Source organism: Hemibagrus wyckioides, linkage group LG14 (assembly GCF_019097595.1).
Source record: "Hemibagrus wyckioides isolate EC202008001 linkage group LG14, SWU_Hwy_1.0, whole genome shotgun sequence".
NCBI classification, from domain to species: domain Eukaryota; kingdom Metazoa; phylum Chordata; class Actinopteri; order Siluriformes; family Bagridae; genus Hemibagrus; species Hemibagrus wyckioides.
Window position 1 is genome coordinate 20,684,440 of NC_080723.1, and position 20,684 is coordinate 20,705,123.

Here is a 20,684-nt window from a genome sequence, read left to right on the forward strand (position 1 = left end):
AAGTTCAGTATAGTTAATATAGTGTAGTATTTATTTCAGTATAGTTATGCAATTTAAAAGGATTGCGCAATTTCCTGATACTTGCTATTTAAAAAAAATTTTAAAGTAGAAATACATTTTGGAAGCTCTTTTCTGTGTAAAGTGTATTTAAATATAGACCGAAAAGATTTGTTTTTCTTTTTTCCATGATGTTTATTGCAGTTTTTACTGTGGAAGTGAGCTGAGCTGAGATTTACTGTAAATAAAAAAACAAAAATGTAAATTTCTTGCTGATTCCGTACACTCTATTAAAAACAATTCATATATTTAAGATATAAACTTTTACTCATTTTACTCATATTCAGTGTTCTTGTGTTTGCATTTCTCAAGTATGTGCTGTATTTTTTTTAAAAAAATTTAATTTAAAATCAGACAGAAAGGTTTAACGAGCTTAATGTTAATATATTTTATCTAATTATATAATATGTTCTATATTAATTTTCTATTTAGAAATATCCAGTAAGTTTGGCTTTTTTAATATATATATATTATATATATATATTCAGCATGTGTACTTCAGATATACAGTATTCATTTATTTGTTTGTTTGTTTATTTTTATAGTGATTTTGCACAGAAGTTGGCCAGCGCTCTGAGCCAGAACCCACACTCGGCTCTACACACACTCAACCTGGCCAACAACTCCGTGGAAGACAAAGGTGTCACACTCACAACATATACTTTTTATATATATATTTAAAATATATTATTTGTTATTTTTATTTTTATTAATATATTAATATAAATACATCACTTTTACACATCATTAATATTAGGATTGTAAACATTCTAGTTAGACGTAAATTATCCAGGTTTTTCCAGTTGATGATGATGAAGATGGTGATGATAATGATTATGGTGGTGATGAAGATGATGATCATGATGAAATTAATCATGAAGATGGTGGTGATGTAGATAATGATGATGGTGATGGTGATGTAGATAATGAAGATGATGATAATGATGAGGATGATGATGAAAATAATGATGATGAAAGTAATCATGATGATGATGATGAAAATAATCATAATGATGGTGATGAAGATAATGATGATGGTGATGGAGATACTGATGACGATGGTGATGAAGATACTGATGATGATGAAAATAATCATAATGATGGTGATGAAGATAGTGATGATGATGGTGATGATGAAAATAATCCTGATGATGGTGGTGATGAAAATAATGATGGTAATGATGATGGTGGTGATGATGATGATGGTGATGATGTAGATGGTGATGGTGGTGATGAGGATGATGATGATGGTGAAGATGGTGATGTTGGTGATACTGGTGAAGATGAAAGTAGTGATTATACTAACAATGACAATGATGGTGATGACGATCGTGATGATAATGACAATGACAAATGCTAATGATGACGGTGCTAACAATGATAAAGATTTTATTTTTATTATTATTGTTATTTTTAATGATGATGATGATGAATTTGTGTTTTAGGTGTCGCATCTCTGAGTTCTCCACTGGGAAAAATTTCATCTGGGCTGAAACATCTAAACCTCTCAAAAAACTCCCTCTCAGCTAAAGGTGTGCACACACACACACACACACTCACAGTTGTTCAAATTTATACTCTTATTTTGACAGTGACATCATTGGTTCATGTTAATTGTGTGTGTGTGTGTGTGTGTTTTAGGTGTGAACATTCTGGCTCAGTCTCTGTGTTCCAACTCGTCCTTCTTTAACACACTCACACACCTTGACCTGTCTGGAAACACGCTGAGGGGAGACGACCTGACCGTATGCACACACACACACACACACATTTATAAACACACTTATACACACACAATAACACGCTCACACACACTGACAAACACACTTACATACACACACACACATATTAACACATGTATGCACATACACACACACAAAAACTCATACATATACATATACACACTGAGGTTTTAAAAGCCACAGATTTGTGCGTGTGTGTCTCCCTAGAACCTGTGTAACTTCCTGAGTCAGCCGAACAGCCTGCACACTCTGGACCTGTCCAACTGTGACTGCGCTCTGGACCTGGTCAGTGGTGATCACAGCACTTTTACACACCTTTACAGACACCTGACACACACTTCCTCAGTAAAACAGTAGATCAGCCATTTATGCCACTCTCTGAGATGCACCAAGAAGACATTACTGTACATGTTCTTATTGCTGAAAAAATATTTTTGTACAAAAAGAGAAAAACACAAACAAAAAAGAGATGACTGGACCAACAGTGAACCGTTAAATCTCATTGATCTCCTGCACTGGTCAGCATGGTCAAACTTGCTCCAAATTGAAGTATTCTTATGTAAAAATGTTTCACATTGACCACTAGCCACTTAACGAAAGAGAAGCCAAGTGTCTCTATATGGACTTGAAACTGCTACATGAAACTCATGACTATATTAAAAATGGCCCATTCCTCCTGTCTGTGCTCTGCAGGTCTGCTCGTCTTTACTCCGAGGTTCTCCGAAGCATCTTTCTGTCCTCAACATGTCCAAGAGTGTCTTGAATATTAAGTAAGAAGACATAGAAACACACACATTCCTTTCTGCGTTAAAACCTGAACGATGTCGATGTAGCGGTACATTATTTCTTTGCCGTGATCTCTTGTGCACCCCCTGCAGGAAAGGAAAGGAGCTGCCGTCCTCTTTTAAGCAGTTCTTCAGCACGGCTTCGGCCCTCAACACCATCGTCCTGTCCGGCACCAAACTGCCTCCAGAAGCCCTGAAGTGAGTCACTCAAAGCTCTTCTTCTTTATTATCTTCACTTTCAGATAAAAGTGTGGCAGGATGAAATATTGAGACTCAGAGATTATGGTGTGATAAACAGGACAATAGAATCTTCGAGTAGACGCTCATGAGGTGGTCAGTCTGTGACAGGAAGGAAGGAAGGAATGAAGGAAGGACCACGTGACTTAAGAATGAAAGGAAGGAAAGAACGGAGGAAGCAAGGAAGGAAAGGAACAGAACTTAGGAAGGGAAGCAAGAAAGGAAGGAAGGAAGGAAGGAAAGAAAGAAAGAAAGATAGAAAGAAAGAAAGAAAGAAAGAAAGAAAGAAAGAAAGAAAGAAAGAAAGAAAGAATGAAAGAAAGAAAGAAATGGAACTTAGGAAGGGAAGCAAGGAAGGAAGAAAAGAAAAGGAACTTAGGAAGAAAGGAAGGGAGGAAAGGAAAGGAAAGGAACTTAGGAAGAGAAGCAAGGAAGGAAGGAATGAAGGTAGTAAGGAAAGCAAGGAAGGGAGAAAAGGAATGAAGGAAGGAAAGAAGGGAGGGAGGAAGAAAGGAGGAAAGGAAGGAAAGGAAAGGAAGGAAAGGGGGGTAGAAAGGAACAAAAGAACGGAAAAAAGGATGCAAAAAAGGGAAAAGTGAAGAGAGGATGATATGAAGGAGCCTAGAAGGAAGGAGCATACTGAATGAATGAATGAATGAATGATTGGAGGAAAGAACAAGGAACAGAGGAAGTAAAGGATGGAAGGTTTGAAGAAAAGTCAAAAACAAAGGAAGGAAAGAACAAAGTATTAAATGAACTAATCAGCTGACTAAAGACAATATTATATGACGATTAATTTCACAATTTTTTGTGTTTCGATTTGTTTGTGAAGAGAATTGACGGGATTTTCTGATTAATGAACTGAATTTCTCTTTAACATTGTAACCTCTGTCCAGAAATGTGGACTGGTCACACGTCTCTACTTCTCTTCAAAATGACTTTTATTTTCTTTCACATGCAGTCAGCAGTTGAAGATCTGTACGTGCTTAGATGTGAAACTTCTTTATGAAATTTTAGGAAGGAAAAGAGTCGAGTTCCTGATCATCTGTAACCTGCAGAATAACGACTTATTTCACATCAGAGACTACTGTAAGTCTCATTTATTGTGTGTGTGTGTGTGTGTGTGTGTGTGTGTCAGAGCTCTGTTGCTAGGTCTGGCCTGTAATCCCAACCTAAAAGATATCTCTTTGGATCTGAGCAGTTGTGAGGTAGACACACACACACACACACACACACACTCACACACACAAACACACACACACACACACAGAGTAACCTGAACCATCATTCTCGAGACACGCTATTTGTTTTTTTCAAACTGAGTCTGTATTGAGGAAGTTATTTCAGCCTCAGGTTTCCCCACGTGACGGCTGAGGGAGTTATTGAGGCCAGCTGGAATGCCTTAAACCTACCAAATATGTCCTGATTCTTCTCACACTATCTTCATTTTGTAATTCTGCGCTCCTGTGTGCTTCTCTAGGGTGTCTCCACTATGTGATAATGACATAGAGAAGAATTCTATAATTTTTTTTTAGAAATGTTTAGAATTATATATAATGAGGGTGTATTAGGATTATTGTAATGAGTGTGTTTTAGGGATTAGTGTGTGATTATAATGACTGTGTTTTAGGGATTAGTGTGTGATTATAATGAGCATCTATTACAATTAGTGTGTGGTTATAATGAGTATGTTTTAGGGGTTTGTGTGGGATTATAATGAGTGTGTATTAGGGATTAGTGTGTGATTATAATGAGCATCTATTACAATTAGTGTGTGGTTATAATGAGTATGTTTTAGGGGTTTGTGTGTGATTATAATGAGTGTGTATTAGGGATTAGTGTGTGGTTATAATGGCTGTGTTTTAGGGATTAATGTGTGATTATAATAAGTGTGTGTTAGGGATTAGTGTGTGGTTATAATGAGTATGTTTTAGGGATTAATGTATAATTATAATAAGTGTGTTTTAGGGATTAGTGTGTGGTTATAATGAGCATCTATTACAATTAGTGTGTAATTATAATGAGTTTGTTTTAGGGGTTTGTGTGTGATTACAATAAGTGTGTGTTAGGGATTAGTGTGTGATTATAATGAGTGTGTTTTAGGAATTAGTGTTTGATTATAATGAGTGTGTATTAGGGATTAGTGTGTGGTTATAATGAGTGTTTATTAGGGATTAGTGTGTGATTATAATGAGTGTGTATTAGGGATTAGTGTGTGATTATAATGAGTGTGTATTAGGGATTAGTGTGTGGTTGGAGTGTTTATTAGGAATTAGTGTGTAATTGTAATGAGTGTGTATTAGGGATTAGTGTGTGGTTATAAGGAGTGTTTATTAGGAATTAGTGTGTAATTGTAATGAGTGTGTTTTAGGGATTTGTGTGTGATTATAATCAGTGTGTATTAGGATCCCTGAGTAGGATTTTAATCAAAGCTGCTGATTGGTCAGCTGCTGCAACTGGCATGACATGAGCAAGAAAAAAAAATGAAATAAACTTTAAATCTAAAATATTATTGTAAAAATATTTTTTTGTGTTTTTATTAAAAAACACATAGAAGACATTAATCTTGTGTTTGAGGTCATTTATTCTTGACTAAGGGTGTGTGTGTGTGTGTGTGTGTGTAGTTGCGGTCAGCTGGATCTCAGATCCTGGAAGGCTGCATAGCTGAGATCCCCAATGTTTCTGTCCTGGATATTTCAGACAACGGTCAGAAAACAACACACACACACTTCCCTTTCTGCTGTGTTTGAGTGTCTTTTCTGTCAGACATGACTATTAGAAGTGTGTTGTATAAAGTTCATGCTCCGTGTGCAGGTTTGGACTCTGATCTGACAACTCTGCTGGTGTGGCTAGCGAAGAATCGCTCCATCAGACAGCTGTCTCTGGGCAAGAACTTCAACAACATCAAATCCAAGTAAGAGGCGTTAGCAGTGTGTGAGCCACAGGGTTGCACATCATGTGTTGGATCTGTGCTGCACAGATTCCCCCAAAATGCTCTGCTTTAATGCGGAAATTCCCAGGAAATATTTTGTATCATATTAAAAATATGTCTAAGTCTAATAACAGTTGAAAGAAAAAGATAGCAGATATGTGATTAACTCAGTTAGCAGAAACATCTGAGAACTAATTGGGCATGGTTTAATATTTTAATAAGCATGCCTAATTGACAGCTCTCTTCTTCCAACGCTCCCACACTGCTGAAGCCATGACAGTGTACCACCTCCACCATAATAGGCTAATCTCACTGGGCTAGCTTTACATGCTAATTAACTTGTACTTGCTAGGAAGATTTTCTTACTAGGTTGCAAAGATTTGATTTTATGTAAATCTGAGCACATGATGGGACAACATCAACCCTTTAACTGGTTACTCAACATAAGCTCCGCCTCCATGTTTCTGTAACTCTTATATAATATTATTATATTATTATTATATTATATTATATATTATATTATTATTATATTATATTATATTATTATTGTATATATATATATATATATATATATATATATATATATATATATATATATATATGTAAGACTTATATTGTAAATACACAAATACAATATGATGTGCAACATGTGTCTGATGATCAAGGTGTGTGTGTGTGTGTGTGTGCAGGAATCTGGGGCAGGTGCTAAACAGCTTGGTTCTTATGATCCAGGAGGAGGAATCTGTAAGTGTTTAAATGAAAGTAGACTTTAATTCCACAGTTTCACAAATTCATCAGTTTAGGTCACATTAGTATTACAGATAATAAATAAATAAATAGATAAATAAATAAATGTAAAAAAAAATATGTATTCAGATATTCAGATATTACATTTTCTATTTTCTTATTGATTTTTCCATTGCAGTTTTGTCCCTATATGTACTGTATGTTCTATTGTATATTATTTGTGTCTTACTGTTATTATTTTACCTTAGTGCTAATTGGCTCTTTTTTTATATCAAGGACATGCCCTACTGTGTATTACTGTGTATGTGACAAATTCAATTTCCAAAAGCATGAAAGAAACAAGTACTTTGTCTGGTTTGTACCAGGGCTGTAGTCTAGACCACTAAGTCACATCCCAGACAAGCTCAAGATCAGGACTAGCCAAAGCAGGATGGAGTCCAAATTCATATGAGCTTGAGTCAAGATCATGACCAAACACCATGCACTATTTTTTGACCCAAAGCCATTATATCTTTTGGCTGTTTTTTAATTTAATCACAGGCATCTAAATATGGAAAAGTCCATAATGATACAAAAAAAACATCTCAGGAACCTGAACAGGATAAAGGTCATATACATTATAAAGTCTTGGAACAGTTTTAAATGTGTTCTGTGTAGGGAACTGACCAGCTGATTATGATGATTTTGTGTGTGTGTGTGTGTTTGTGTGTGTAGCCACTCAGCTCTCTCTCCCTGGCTGATTCCAAGCTGAAGGCTGATTTGTCCATGGTGTTGAACGCTGTGGGGGGAAACAGCTCCCTGACTCGACTAGACATCAGTGGCAATGGGATGGGAGACATGGGGGCTAAAATGCTAGCCAAAGCTCTCCAGATTAACACCAAACTCAGGTCACACACACACACACACACACACTCACACAAACACAGAGAATGAGCAAAGCCTGATGTAATGTTATTGTTACATGAATGTTTCAGGACTGTGATTTGGGACAGGAATAACATCAGCGCTCAGGGTCTGCAGGACGTAGCGGCCGCTTTGGAGAAGTGAGTTTTTTTGACGTGTGTGTGTGTGTAGTAGGTACAGTAGATAGTGATCTCGGAGTGTTTTGTTTCCTGCAGGAACTACACTATCCGCTTCATGCCGGTGCCCATCATGGACGCTGCACAAGCTCTCAAGTCCAACCCTGAGAAAACCGAGGATGCTCTGATGAAGGTCAGAGGTCAATCAGTCATGTAGTTAATGACCTAAAAGCAATTATTGATTTAGGATGTGTATCATCTGTATGTGTCCTACAGGCTAATATTAAAGAAATATATCTTCAATCTACACAAAAAAACAACACCATCTAGTGGTGGGAGCAATGTGTTAACTTCTGGTTGAATACAGGCACAAACCACTGTATATACTTGCTGAGAAAATGGCCAGTGTTTATAGATATTGTTACACAGGTTTGAGTGTGTGTGTGGGTGTGTGTGTGTGTGTGAATGTGTGTGTTTCAGATGGAGCAGTATCTCTTGAGGAACCATGAAACGAGGAAATACCTACAAGAGCAAGCCTACAGGCTACAGCAAGGCATTGTCACATCCACCACACAACAGGTTATAGTGTGTGTGTGTGTGTGTGTGTGTGTGTGTGTGTGCACACATGACTGTCTGTGATTGGCTTATTGTGTATGACCTGTTGACTATATAAGGGCAAACAGTCATCTGAATAGTGTGTGTGTGTGTGTGCGCAGATGATTGACAGGCTATGTGTGAAGGTGCAGGACCACCTGAACTCTCTTCGCTTCAGTGAGAGAGAGAAGGTTCAAGAGGACATGAAAGCAGCAGAGAGACTCCTCCAGGACGCCCGAAACTCGAAAAGAGTGAGTTTCAAACACATTGACACACACACACAAGGAGAAAGAAAGAAAGAAAGAAAGAAAGAAAGAAAGAAAGAAAGAAAGAAAGAACAAATATAGGGGATGAAGAAAGAACAGAAGAATGGAAGGAGAGAATAAAGAAGGGAACAGAGGGAAGCAGAAATTAAAAGGAAGGACGAAGAAGAAAGGAGAAAGTAGAAAGGAAAAGAATGTGAGACAAGAGACAAAAAAGAAACTGAAAAAAAGGTAATGATAGAAAGTAGTAGAGAGAGAATGAATCTAAGAAAGAAAGAACAGGAGAAAAAGTAGACGAAAAAAGAGGAGAGTAAAGAATTTGAAAAAGGAGGAATGGGGAAAAAAGAGTGAAAGAAAGAAGTAACAATAGAAGGGAAGGGAAGGGAAGGGAAATTAAGTAAGAAAGGAACGAATAAGAAGAGGAAATAAAGAAGGGATGGAGGAGCTAATAAGGTAAAGAACTATTACTTGGATGGAAAACAGTTAAGGGAAGGAAGGATTGGAGGGAATTGGGGTGAGGAGGACGGGTAAAGAGCTCTTACTTAAGGTGTAGAAGATGGTGAGTGTGTGTTATACACAGTTTTTTATCACATTGTGCTGTGTGTCTCGCTGTGTAGCTGCTGGGCAGTATGTATCAGCTGCGTTCATCACAACGTGGAGGCAGAGACGGAGGTGAAGATGGAGCTGGAGGAGGAGGAGCGGTTGAGAGCCCATGGGTGGCTCCGATCCATGATAAGCTTCAGTCGATGGCGGGAGAAGTCAGCACTGTCATAAACCAGCAGCTGCAGGTGCACTAAACACACAAACATACACAAACACACACACATTCACACACACAGATGGCCGAGGGCTAGTGATTTTCAGTACCATCACCTCTTGTGTGTGTGTGTGTGTAGAGTTTGTTGGTGTCTATGTTGGACACGGCGGAGAGTGTGTGTCCTCACGTGATGCACACAGCAGACCTGAGGCCGACTCTGATTCATGTGAGTGAGGGGAAGATGAGCGTGCCTCGAAGCTTCATCACCAACACTCTGCTCGAGCAGTCTGCTGTCGACATCATCAACAAGATCAGGTGTTACACACACACACACTTTTACACTGCTCTTAAATTCTTAAATCTAAATTCAGTCACCTGATTCTGAAACTGATTACTAAATTCTGATTTATTTTTTTTATTCTGAGTGAATTCTAATGCTACGTTCTAATTTTTTGGTTCTGATGAGCTTTTGAATAATTGTGAATATTAAAATCTGTCTGTCTGTCTGTCTGTCTATCTATCTGTCTGTCTGTCTGTCTGTCTGTCCGTCTGTTTGTCCGTCTCAGTGAGGTAAAGCTCAGCATGGCCTCCTTCCTGTCAGACCGCATCGTTGATGAGATCTTAGAGAATCTTTCTCGCTGTCAGCACACACTGGTAAGTTCAACACTCAACAATCCAAACTCATTGTATTTGTGTGCTTTTGAAACAAAGCATTCACATTATGATTTATTCTGGTGTCTAAAGGTTTTCGGATTCGGATTTTGGATTCCGACTAAACCAAACGAAAACTTCCCTTTACAAGTGCTTCAGATTTTGGCACAGCTGTTTGACATAAAGCCAAACTCACAGAAAGCTGCTTAACATGCTGAAAAGGACAAAAAAATAGGCGTGTAAGATAAATAAATGTGATTGATAGATAAATTGATAGATAAATGTGATTTCAACTAGGCCGTGTAATCTGTAATTAAAATTAAAGAACCTCATCATTTACATTTTATAACATTTGGCAGAGATTATCCAGAGCAACTTACATTTATACATTGCAGTAGTTAAGGGGCTTGTCCTCGTAGCAAGTTGTCCAGGCGGATGGCCAGTGTGATATATTGCAAGAAAGATACCTCCTGATCCCGGCATGCGAGTTCCGCTTGAAGTGTAGGATTCAATTCCTCTTGAAAGACAACTTTAAGACCCACCCTGTTCCATCCACCTCTAGCAGCCGGGGTTTAGAATCTAACAGCATACTCAGCAGTGGATTCAGTCCCCTGACGAAGCTGGAGCAAATGCACGGAGATGTCCCTTCCTACTGAGGGGTACTCAAAAACCTTGCCCACAAGCTTAGAGAAGTGGCTGTATGAAGTTCTAACCTGCTCTTCTGAGTCCCAAACTTGGTGTATCCCAATCCAGAGCTCTCCCGGTGAAGAGGGTTAGCACAAAAGCATGTAGCATCGCGTTGGTAAGCATCTGGTTGGTGAGTGAAAAATGCCTCACACTGGCGTAGGAAACTCTTACACTGGTTGGTGGATGCGTCTAATTTCTCCAGAAGCATCATCTGTGGTGCCTGAGCTGCTGGCTGAGCACACAATGGCTGGGCTAAATGGGCTTTAGCAGCCTGTAGCATGGCTAGCTACTCCCAGTAGGTCGTTAGTGCCTCGGCCTGATGTGCAACCATAGCCTGTGGTTGAGTGATATCTGCTGGATTCACATCATGTGAAGTATTCTGTGATGTGGAGGCAGGTTTAGAATCCATATGCTGATATTTATTAGTAAATCCACAGAAGAACTAGCAAGTAATCCAGTACAGCAGACGAGAAACGTAGACGGAAACGTAGATCAGGTCGTAAATACCAGAAAGACAGTCAGCATAGCAAACAAATCCAAAAGACCGTCTCCAAACTTGTATTTTCTGTGTATGTGTGTAGGCGGAGCATCTGAGTAGGCGTAGTCAGCCACTAATCCATCACGATTCAGAGGAGACTGAGGTTCTGGAGGAAGGGCAGCTGGAACCAGAGAACCTGCCACCACCTTCATCTGACCTTCTGGTACACAAACATTCTCCTACCCCATGAATGGGACTTGGCCATATAGAACAAGAAGTATTTTTAATTTTGAGCTGTTTTTTGATGCTACTTTTAATATGTTTCTTGATTTATTTTTTATTTATTTTTTTTAAGCAGCTGTCCCCAACTTCCAAGAGGCAGAGCATCCTGTTCCGGATGGTGCGTCCCATCTCCGTGGCATTTGGTAGGGTGTGGAATCGTACACAATTTACACCTGCATCTGTTACCCATTTCATGGATTCTTAGTGAAAATTCATGCTTGATTAAGCTATCAAGTGAATCATTCATTTGCATGCATTTGTTACATTTAGTTATGTTTTTGTTTATTTTTGTCGTTTGTTTCTCCGTCAGAGCTGGAGTTTGATCTGGATAAAGCACTGGAGCATGTGCCCATCCATATGGAAGACCCGCCCCTTCCACCACCCCCTGATCTTGTGGAGGCAGAGTTAGAGAGGCCTGAGAGTGTGTGTTTCATTGATCTGCCTGAAACAGAGAGTCCCAAATTGCAGCACATGACCAAACTCCGCCCACGCAGGAAGAAGACCAACACAAAACCAAGAAAAGTAGCCGTGAGTGTTGCAGCCTGTACACACACACACATTCTGTTTGCTTCTATTTTTGGTCCTTTTTACTAGTGCCATGTTCTTTTTCCGGTTTCTACTTGTTTAGAATTCTGCAGTGGATATGGAGCAGACGGAGTTTGTTGGGAAAGTGGATGAAGGACTGGATGATTTCTTCGCAAAAAAAGTCACAAAGATTGAAACCAAGTGAGGCAAAAACATTTTGTCTTTATCAGATGTTTCTAACTTAACCATATTAATGCTCACTGTACAAGAAACCAGTGCAAGACCAGTGAGCATGTCTTTGAGCTGGACATATGGTTGTGTTGTTGTGAAGGCCTGTGTTTGAGCAGGATATATGGGTGTGTCTTTGAGTGGGAGATATAGGTATGTCTTTGAGTAGGACACCAGGGTGTGCCTTTGAGTGGGACATATGGAAATGTCTTTAATCTGTAGGATATATGGAAGGGTATTTGAATTGGACATACTGGTTTCCCTTTAAATGGGACATACAGGTTTGTGTGTAAGTGGGATATATGGGTGAATCTTAGAATCGGACATGTGGACACAGAGTAGGACACAAAGTTGTGTCTTTAAATAGGACATATAGATGTCTTTGAGTGGGACATATGAAAGTGTCTTTGAGTGGGACATATGGAAGTGTCTTTGAGTAGAATATATGAAAGTGCCTTTACGTGGGACATATGGAAATGTCTTTAAAGGGGAACATATGGAAATGTCTTTGAGTGATACATATGGAATTATGTATATATAGGTGTGTAATTGAGTAGGACATATGGACTTGTCTTTGACTGGTACATATGGTCATGTCTTGGAGTAGGCTATACAGGGGCATGTCTTTGAGCAGGACATATGAGTGCATCTTGAGTAAGTAGGAGATATGGGTGTGTCTTTGAGTAGGACATATGGAAATGCCTTTGAGTGGGTCACATGAGTGTCTCTTTGAGTAGGACATATGGATGTGTCTCCTAGTAGGACATACAGTATATGTGCATGTCTTTGAATAGGACATACAGGTGTTTCTTGAAATAAGGTGTTTCTTGTTGCTCCTGTTGGCCGCTAGGGGGAGTTAAAGTGCTGTTTTTGGCTGTTAATTTAAATTTCTAAAATTCAGTAAAGTTTATCATAGTATATAATATATAATATAATAGTATCCTCTTTCTCTCCCAGGCGTTCCTCCATGAAAGACGCAGGTCCAGAAGGAGAAAAGAAGAGGGAATCTCGCATGAGTGGCTTCTTCAACCTCATTAAATCACGCACCTCCATGAAATCTCCGCCCACCAGCCCACACTCACCCACTCCTGCACCAACAAACTCCTCCACCCCATCTACCACTGAACATGATAACGTCGAATCCACAAAGCCTGCAGTGAAAAGCCCCATCCTCGATCACGCTCCAGAACCGGTCAAGACTCAGGTGCAGGAGAAAGCTGATCCATGTGAACCTGTAGATACAGCCACAACCTCTGAGAGTAAAGGTCATGCGGAGGAGGGTAAGAAGCGCGAGGGGCCGCAGGGGGGCCGAATCCGAGGGGTGCAGGTGATGGGGAACGACTTCCTGGCGCAGCTGCGGGCAAAACAAGAGAAGATGAAAGAGAAAGTGAGTGAAACAAACACTATTTTGTGTAATATGGATTTTAAATAAAGTTCCACTCATTTTCTCATGTTATCGTCTCCAAATTATTGTTTATTGTATGTTTGTCTTTTTATGTATTCTAAAGGCAAGTGAACCCTCACCTGCGAACAAAGTCGAATCCAACCACGGTTAGTGTGTTAATAAGACATTCATCTCAGCACTAATACTCGTTCGGCTTTTAGCTGAATTGATATGTTTCTGTGTTTCTTTTCCTCACCAGCTGATGGCGACAGTGCAGCTGTAGAAAAACCAGCGCAGAAAGAGCACCATTTAGAAGCTGTCTTGAAATTTCCAACTCCTTCTTCTCATCTCCTAAAACCGACTGCTCCAGCTTCTGCCCACACCCCTGCAGCCAAACATACCCTTCCAGCCGTACACACCGGTCTCAAAGCCTCACCATCCAGCAACCCCAAATCCACCATGAGCAGTCACCCAGAGCTCCACCCGAGCCAGGAGCACCTTCCTCGCAGCCCACTGAGCAGCTCCAGCACATCTGCCAGTGAGCTCAGAACTAATAAAAGATATACTAAAAGATATTGTTTCATAGCTCATTTTAGTCAAAGTTTTCCATACAAATTTAACTACTAGAAGAGTAGTTTTAAGGATGTAGATCTTCAATTAGTGCTTAATTCCACTTGAGTTCTTGAGCTACTTATTGGCAATACCTACCAAAACTATTGGCAATTTGGACTTATCATTTTCTAATCACATTCCTGTCCTAACATCTGCAATTTATGAATTGCAATTATGCAAAAATTAAATCAAAATTAAAATAAGAATAAATAAATAAAATGATTAAAATTAAATAAATAAGCAAATACATAAATAATAAATTAATTAAAATCAAACCAAAATTAACATAAGAATAAACAAATTAAACGATTAATTAATTAATTAATTAATTAATTATTACAATAAACTGCGAGTGGCCATGTGTTTGACTTAGTAGATATCCACTTCTGAGTAAAGAGACAATTGCAGTTTATGTAATTTAACAATTTCTACAAGTTGTAACCTCCAGGATCCACCATTTACCACATAATACTTATGAATTTGAACACAGCTGATTTCAGTAGAAGTGACGGAACTCTTTGATGAAAAGATTTGAGATAACACGAGTTAAGTCTACTTTACTTCCTGTGACTAAGTTTTAATCATTTAATCTGCTTTCTGGCTCTTAGCCGATGTCTCCGGTCACCTCGACGCCACGTCCAGTACCAAACAATCAACGACGACTCAACACCAGAAGGAGGATTCGTCTAAAATGGAGAAAGAGGAACATATATGTGTCTCTCCTGACTCACCTCCTATAGGTAACTTCTGACAAAAAGAATTATACTTTATTCTACTGCTAGCAATGTTAGAAAAGAAAAAACACAAAGGTGATTATTTTTCTGTTGCAGCACGCTATGAAGTGTTTTATTCCTCGTATTCCACAGCAATGTATAATACAGTAACATACATTATAAACAGCTGGTTCTTCTCTTAAAGTTGATAAGCAATTTAAAGCTTGAAGGCATTTATCTAACTGTTACAAAGCACTGATACTAAAGACAGTGGCATTCCAAATTGATTTTATCACACATTTTCGTTTAGTATAAAGAAATAAATGATTTTCTGGCTGTGAGTCTGATATAAAATGAGTTATAGGACTCTCAGTGTAAGATGTGTGTTGTTTTGGATAACCTTACACAGAATTTTAGTGGTTGAAGATAAACACCTTCAGATTGAAAAGCTTATGAACAAGCACTTGGGGCATCTCAGAGAGCAGAAATGGGAGCAGAATTCATCATTTACTTTGAGGATATAAACGTTCTTGTAGAAAAAAACAATCATTTCTAGTTTTGTTTGAACTTTTGTATGAATACATTGCCTCTAGTAGGCTAGGTAAAAACACAACTACAAATTCTTAAACCCCTGAGTGTCTACTTTCATATGAGCTTCATTTTAACCACCACTGTGGAGTGAGACATGACAAAGACATTCAATGCTGGACATAACAGGGGAATTTCATCTTGTCTCTGATATGGAGTCCCTGCTACTGTGTTCCTGAATGTTTAAAAAAAATCACAATTTCTAGCTTATATCATTAGTGTAAGCTGTGTGTAAATGTTTTTATTTATGAACAGTCTCACTGATAGTGTTGTTGCTGTGTCTCAGTGCTTGAGCCGGCAGCAGAGGGCAGTGTATTTGAGGCAGAATCATACACACAACCATCACACACTGCGGCAGCGGGACAACGCTGCACCTCACTTCACTCGTCCGGTTCCAGCAGTGCTGTTGAAGAGAACGACGATCGACAGAGCACCGTGTCTCTGCCTGCAGAAGGTCTGACCAATCACATTCAACTCTCAGCTTTATTATCCTGAGATATTTCTGTCATAATCTCACACTGGTAGCCATGCACTGTGGTGTTTACATCTGTATATCTATGCAATAAACACCAAACCAAATTGAACAATGTAGAACAAACACCAAACCAAAGAAAAACACTAGTGTAAATAAAACATTCAAGTAACTTGTATTTTTTAAATTAAATGAGAACATAAACTTTCAATTTATTAAAATAGTTTAGACCTATTTTGGATAAGTAATAACGTAAGTTGATTTTTAATGGCACTGAACTGGTGTGTGTGTGTGTGTGTGTGTGTTCTGTTTGTAGTTGATATTCTAAGTCCTACAGACTCCATTTCCTCTTCCGAACCTCTGAACTCCAGCAGCTCTGAAACACAGCTTCAACACACAGACTCAACAGAAGAGGAAATTTCATCCAGTTCAGACGAGAGTCTGGAATAAAAGCCAAAGCCAACAAGGGTCTGTTTCCCAGAAGCACAGCTGCAGAAATATCACAGTTAAATAGTAAATGCACAGTAAAAGCAGCCAGGATGCCATTTGTAGAATACACATCATATAATCATAACCTAGCTCCTAGCTTAACTAGACCAAAAATCATAAAATTAATATATCCCAAAAAGGGCAAAAGTTTACAACTAAAACAAAAACAAAGAAGGATGTAAATGTATAATAAATACCAAACCAACCAAACCAGTAGTATTGAATAAATACCAATGTATGATGATACTTTGAAACCAGGGTGACACTGTAAAATATGAATAAACACCAAACCTAAAAGAACGAGTTTACACCAAACACCAAACCAACCAGGATATAAATGTAAAATAAACACCAAAACAATCAACAGTGAAACATTTTTTTTTAAATCCAACCAAGACAACCGTTACCACACAGAACTGCAGTACTGAATGAACACCAAATAAATTATGACTACGCTATCAATACTAAGTATTGAATAAAAGCCAAACATAGTATCACTACAATTTAAGATGATCATAAGACTAACCGGTGTAAGAGTGTAAATATAATAAACACCAAACCAAAAAGGGAAAAGTGTGCAGCAAACACCAAACCAACCAGGACATAACTGTATATTAAACACCAAACCAAGAAGAACAACAGTGTACACCAAACACTAAACCAACCAAGGCATAACTGTAGATTAAACACCAAAACAACCAAGACGTGACTGTACAAAAAACACCAAAACAACCAGGAGATAACTGTAGAATAAACACCAAAACAAAAAGGACAACAGTGTAAACCAAACACCAAAACAACCAGGACATAATTGTACAATAAACACCAAAACAACCAAGACACGACTGTACAATAAACACCAAAACAACCAAGACACGACTGTACAATAAACACCAAAACCAGGAGATAATTGTACAATAAACACCAAAACAGCCAGGACATAACTGTATAAAAGACACCAAAACAATCAGGACATAAATATAAAATAAACGCCCAAAATAACCAGGAGAACACTGTACAACAAACACCAAAACAATCAGGACATAAATGTACAATAAACACCAAAAGAAAAATACAACAGTGTAAAGCAATCAAGAAAACAGCCAGGACATAACTGTACAATAAACACCAAAACAAAAAGGACAACAGTGTACAACAAACACCAAACCAATCAAGACCTAACTGTAGATTAAACACCAAACCAAAAGCTTTATTTTTGAAAGCCTAAAATAAACACCAGACCAACCAAGACATAACTGTAGAATAAACACCAAACCAGGATATAACTGTAGAATAAACATCAAAATGAAAAGGACAAGGGTGTACACCATATCAACCAGAAGCTAAATGTAGAACACACACAAAACCAATCCAACAAGGACATAGCTATAAATAAACACCAAAAGAAGCAGAAAAGAATAAACACCAAAACAAAAAGGACAAAAGTATACACCAAACCAACCAGGACATAACTGTATATTAAACACCAAAACACCCAGGACATAACTGTAGACTAAACACCAAACCAAAAAATAAACAACTGACCATTATTTCAAAGTGACTAAAGATAGAAAGGCGTGGTGGCAGGCTGGTTGTCATTGATCTGATAATCATCGGGATTAGACAAGCTCCTCAGCCTGCTATAATTATGAGCCGTCCACCAGCAGCAACACAGATGCGCAAACTTTTCCCAGAAGCTGAAATCTCCTTGTGCATAATAAGCATGGCTTTTTATAACTGTCACTTGAGTGACTGTAGCGGACATTTTTATAGTATTTTTTCATTTTTCTTCTACTTTTTCATTGTTGATGTTGTCTTCCTCATACAGTCAATTGTGAAAGAGATGATATGATGTATTCCATCACATTCGGTGCATTTCATTTATTCATCATCAGCCTGCTGCTTGTCACATGGCCGGCCATGTGGATGTTAAAATTAAACCACAACTCATTTGAATATCTTGTCAGTGATTCCTAAATGTAATATATGATATTATCATCTTATATGATAAAAACTATAGTTTGGGTTTTAATGATACATCAGATTTCTTATAACAAATCAGTGGAGAAAAAGTATAAAAGTGCAGATAAGTTGAGAAGATAAGTTCACCATAGCGTTCGCATGAGGTTTAAATTTCAACAATGACCAGGAGCCAAGTGAGCTCTTTGGGTAGGAGGGACATAATCTCTTTCTCCTGTCAATCACAGCGGCGCTAAACAATGAAGGCTGTCTTTAAGCATAAGTATGCTGAAGTGGGCAGATTGCATACTTTCCTTAAAGTGTGTTATGCTGTCCTGGTGTTGGCTCATTGGTGTGAATTATCAAGAACAAATTGGGAAGAAAAAGGGGTAAGGGGATTACAAAAAATAAGTAAATAAATGAGAGAAACAGGAAAAATAAATGTATATTTATAACATGTTCTGAAAATTAGTAAAAGCTAGGTTTTTAATCCACAAACCGCTGCATGGTGCATGGTGAAGATTACAGGTTTAAATCTAACCCAAGTAATAGTACAAGCACCTTAAATACAACCGTTAAAGTGGTATTATGTGTTACCACAATTTCTTAATTTTCACAAAGAGCAACGTGCAACACGACATACAGTGAAGACCGAACAATGCAAGCATGACTAGACAGTGAAACTAGACATAAATGTATGTTTTACCCTCAAACTCAAGAATTTCACGATATAAACATTTCCATTTAATCTACAGCTTCTATATTTCTTCAAGTTTCATTGATTTCATTTTGTATAATGGTGTATTTTATTTTATTTCTGTGTGGTGATGGAATATACGTAATACATACATGTTTAAAAAGGGAATACATAAGTATATTTTGATATAGGGTTAGACATCATTTTATTTCTGTTTGTCTATAAATATGATCATTTGTATATTTGTACCAATTAAAAATATATATATTTTCCCCTGACAAAATTTCCAGTCTGTCCTTTTTTGTGCTTGTGATATGACGTGATATCGGTGATATTAATATGGTTGTATAATATCAATACACTTTTCAGATATATTTTCTTCTATAATGTCATTTTCTTCTATACTACTTAGAAATACTTTATAAATGCTGGACCAAAAATCTCTGAACCTAATGTTCACAGATTGTGTGAGGTTTATTTGTATGGAACTAAATCTCTCATTTTAGCCTAGAACAAGGGGTTTAAAGGCTGTCTAGGTGTGGAGTATTTAAGCTGGACTGTTTGTACTGGATTGCTGGTGAAAGCATTTCTAAATGGGACATGCACAGAATATTCCCTGAATATCTCAAGTCTCAGTTTTCCCAGGATACACTCCAGAACCACTATGTCCGTGGCCAAGATAAAACTGCTTACTGAAGATGAATCAGTTAAAATTCATTCATTCATTCATTGTCTCCAGCTTATCCGTAGCCGGGTCGCGGGGGCAACAGTCTAAGCAGGGACGCCCAGACTTCCCTCTTCCTAGCCACTTCCTCCAGCTCTTCCGGCGGAATTCCAAGGCGTTCCCAGGTCAGCTGAGAGACATAGTCCCTTGGGAGACCCTACCAGGAGCACTTGGCCCCTGACAACATGGCTCCTAGGCTCATTCGGGTACTCAAACCCCTCCACCACAATAAGGTGGCGGTTCAGGGAGGGGTGAATTAGTTAAAATATTAACATCCTACACAGGGTAGGACAGAGTCTGGAGTCTACCCCAGGGGACCTTGGACACCCACGATATATGCCCACGATAAGCATGTTTTTCAGTGACTGACATGTGAGAAGGAATACGTCTTACTTTGCTGCTCAGGAGCTTTAGTAGAGCTTATTTAGTTATAAATATCTATTTTAAATTTTATATAAAAATATTTCTTTCTTTTTTTTTTGGTAAATATATTTCTTTTATTTTTTTTTTGTGCATGTTGCCTTAATAAAACTCAATGTGCCTTTTTGACTCAGGTTCCTCTTGAGGTTTCTTCCTCATATCATCTTAGTGAGTTTTCCCTTGCCACCATTGCCTCATTAGAGGCTTGCTCATTAGAAATAAATACAAATTTAATTTTAAACTTTGTCATTATATTCTAAATTGTAATATTTCTGTAAAGCTGCTTTGAGACAATGTCCATTGTGAAAATTGCTATATAAATAAATTCGAATTGAATTATTATTAAACCCACTCTGTCAGGTTTCTTTCTGCAGCTGCATCTCTTTTGTCCTGAACTTTTTCCCAGTAATACCCATGTGCTTGTATCCTGGCATCCCCAGTGATTGCATGTTGTCTTGGATCAGCCTCATTATGCGTGGGTGAGATAATTGATGCGCAATCGCTCGCGTCCTCTGAGAGCGGAGGTGGACCGAGAGCCGCTGATAAAGGCCACTACTGGGAGTCTGCTCATTTGCAGTCTGTAAGCCCATCCAGTCACCTGTTGGAGCTCACCTGTTCACTTTCTCTCACTCTGTCAGCACA

At 38.3% G+C, this 20,684-nt stretch overlaps 1 protein-coding gene across 2 annotated transcripts in view; it reads left to right on the top strand.

Moving 5' to 3' along the window:
• Nucleotides 1-19,154, top strand: part of LOC131364798 (F-actin-uncapping protein LRRC16A) — a 37,326-nt gene extending 18,172 nt beyond the window's left edge. Inside the window, exons 11-38 of one of the 2 annotated variants that reach the window (XM_058408164.1) lie at nucleotides 603-697; nucleotides 1,503-1,589; nucleotides 1,699-1,802; nucleotides 2,007-2,084; nucleotides 2,493-2,569; nucleotides 2,678-2,782; nucleotides 3,960-4,029; nucleotides 5,446-5,527; nucleotides 5,636-5,735; nucleotides 6,443-6,497; nucleotides 7,215-7,387; nucleotides 7,475-7,543; nucleotides 7,619-7,712; nucleotides 8,000-8,098; nucleotides 8,236-8,364; nucleotides 8,994-9,164; nucleotides 9,273-9,448; nucleotides 9,700-9,787; nucleotides 11,053-11,172; nucleotides 11,305-11,374; nucleotides 11,542-11,759; nucleotides 11,860-11,957; nucleotides 12,942-13,371; nucleotides 13,493-13,535; nucleotides 13,628-13,906; nucleotides 14,589-14,720; nucleotides 15,568-15,735; nucleotides 16,070-19,154. In XM_058408164.1, coding sequence (XP_058264147.1) covers nucleotides 603-697; nucleotides 1,503-1,589; nucleotides 1,699-1,802; nucleotides 2,007-2,084; nucleotides 2,493-2,569; nucleotides 2,678-2,782; nucleotides 3,960-4,029; nucleotides 5,446-5,527; nucleotides 5,636-5,735; nucleotides 6,443-6,497; nucleotides 7,215-7,387; nucleotides 7,475-7,543; nucleotides 7,619-7,712; nucleotides 8,000-8,098; nucleotides 8,236-8,364; nucleotides 8,994-9,164; nucleotides 9,273-9,448; nucleotides 9,700-9,787; nucleotides 11,053-11,172; nucleotides 11,305-11,374; nucleotides 11,542-11,759; nucleotides 11,860-11,957; nucleotides 12,942-13,371; nucleotides 13,493-13,535; nucleotides 13,628-13,906; nucleotides 14,589-14,720; nucleotides 15,568-15,735; nucleotides 16,070-16,203 — 3,544 coding nt within the window. In that variant the 3' untranslated portion in view covers nucleotides 16,204-19,154. The remainder of the gene's footprint in view (nucleotides 1-602; nucleotides 698-1,502; nucleotides 1,590-1,698; nucleotides 1,803-2,006; nucleotides 2,085-2,492; nucleotides 2,570-2,677; nucleotides 2,783-3,959; nucleotides 4,030-5,445; nucleotides 5,528-5,635; nucleotides 5,736-6,442; nucleotides 6,498-7,214; nucleotides 7,388-7,474; nucleotides 7,544-7,618; nucleotides 7,713-7,999; nucleotides 8,099-8,235; nucleotides 8,365-8,993; nucleotides 9,165-9,272; nucleotides 9,449-9,699; nucleotides 9,788-11,052; nucleotides 11,173-11,304; nucleotides 11,375-11,541; nucleotides 11,760-11,859; nucleotides 11,958-12,941; nucleotides 13,372-13,492; nucleotides 13,536-13,627; nucleotides 13,907-14,588; nucleotides 14,721-15,567; nucleotides 15,736-16,069) is intronic. The other variant, XM_058408165.1, reaches the window with a different exon arrangement.
• The last annotated feature ends 1,530 nt before the right edge of the window (nucleotides 19,155-20,684 follow it).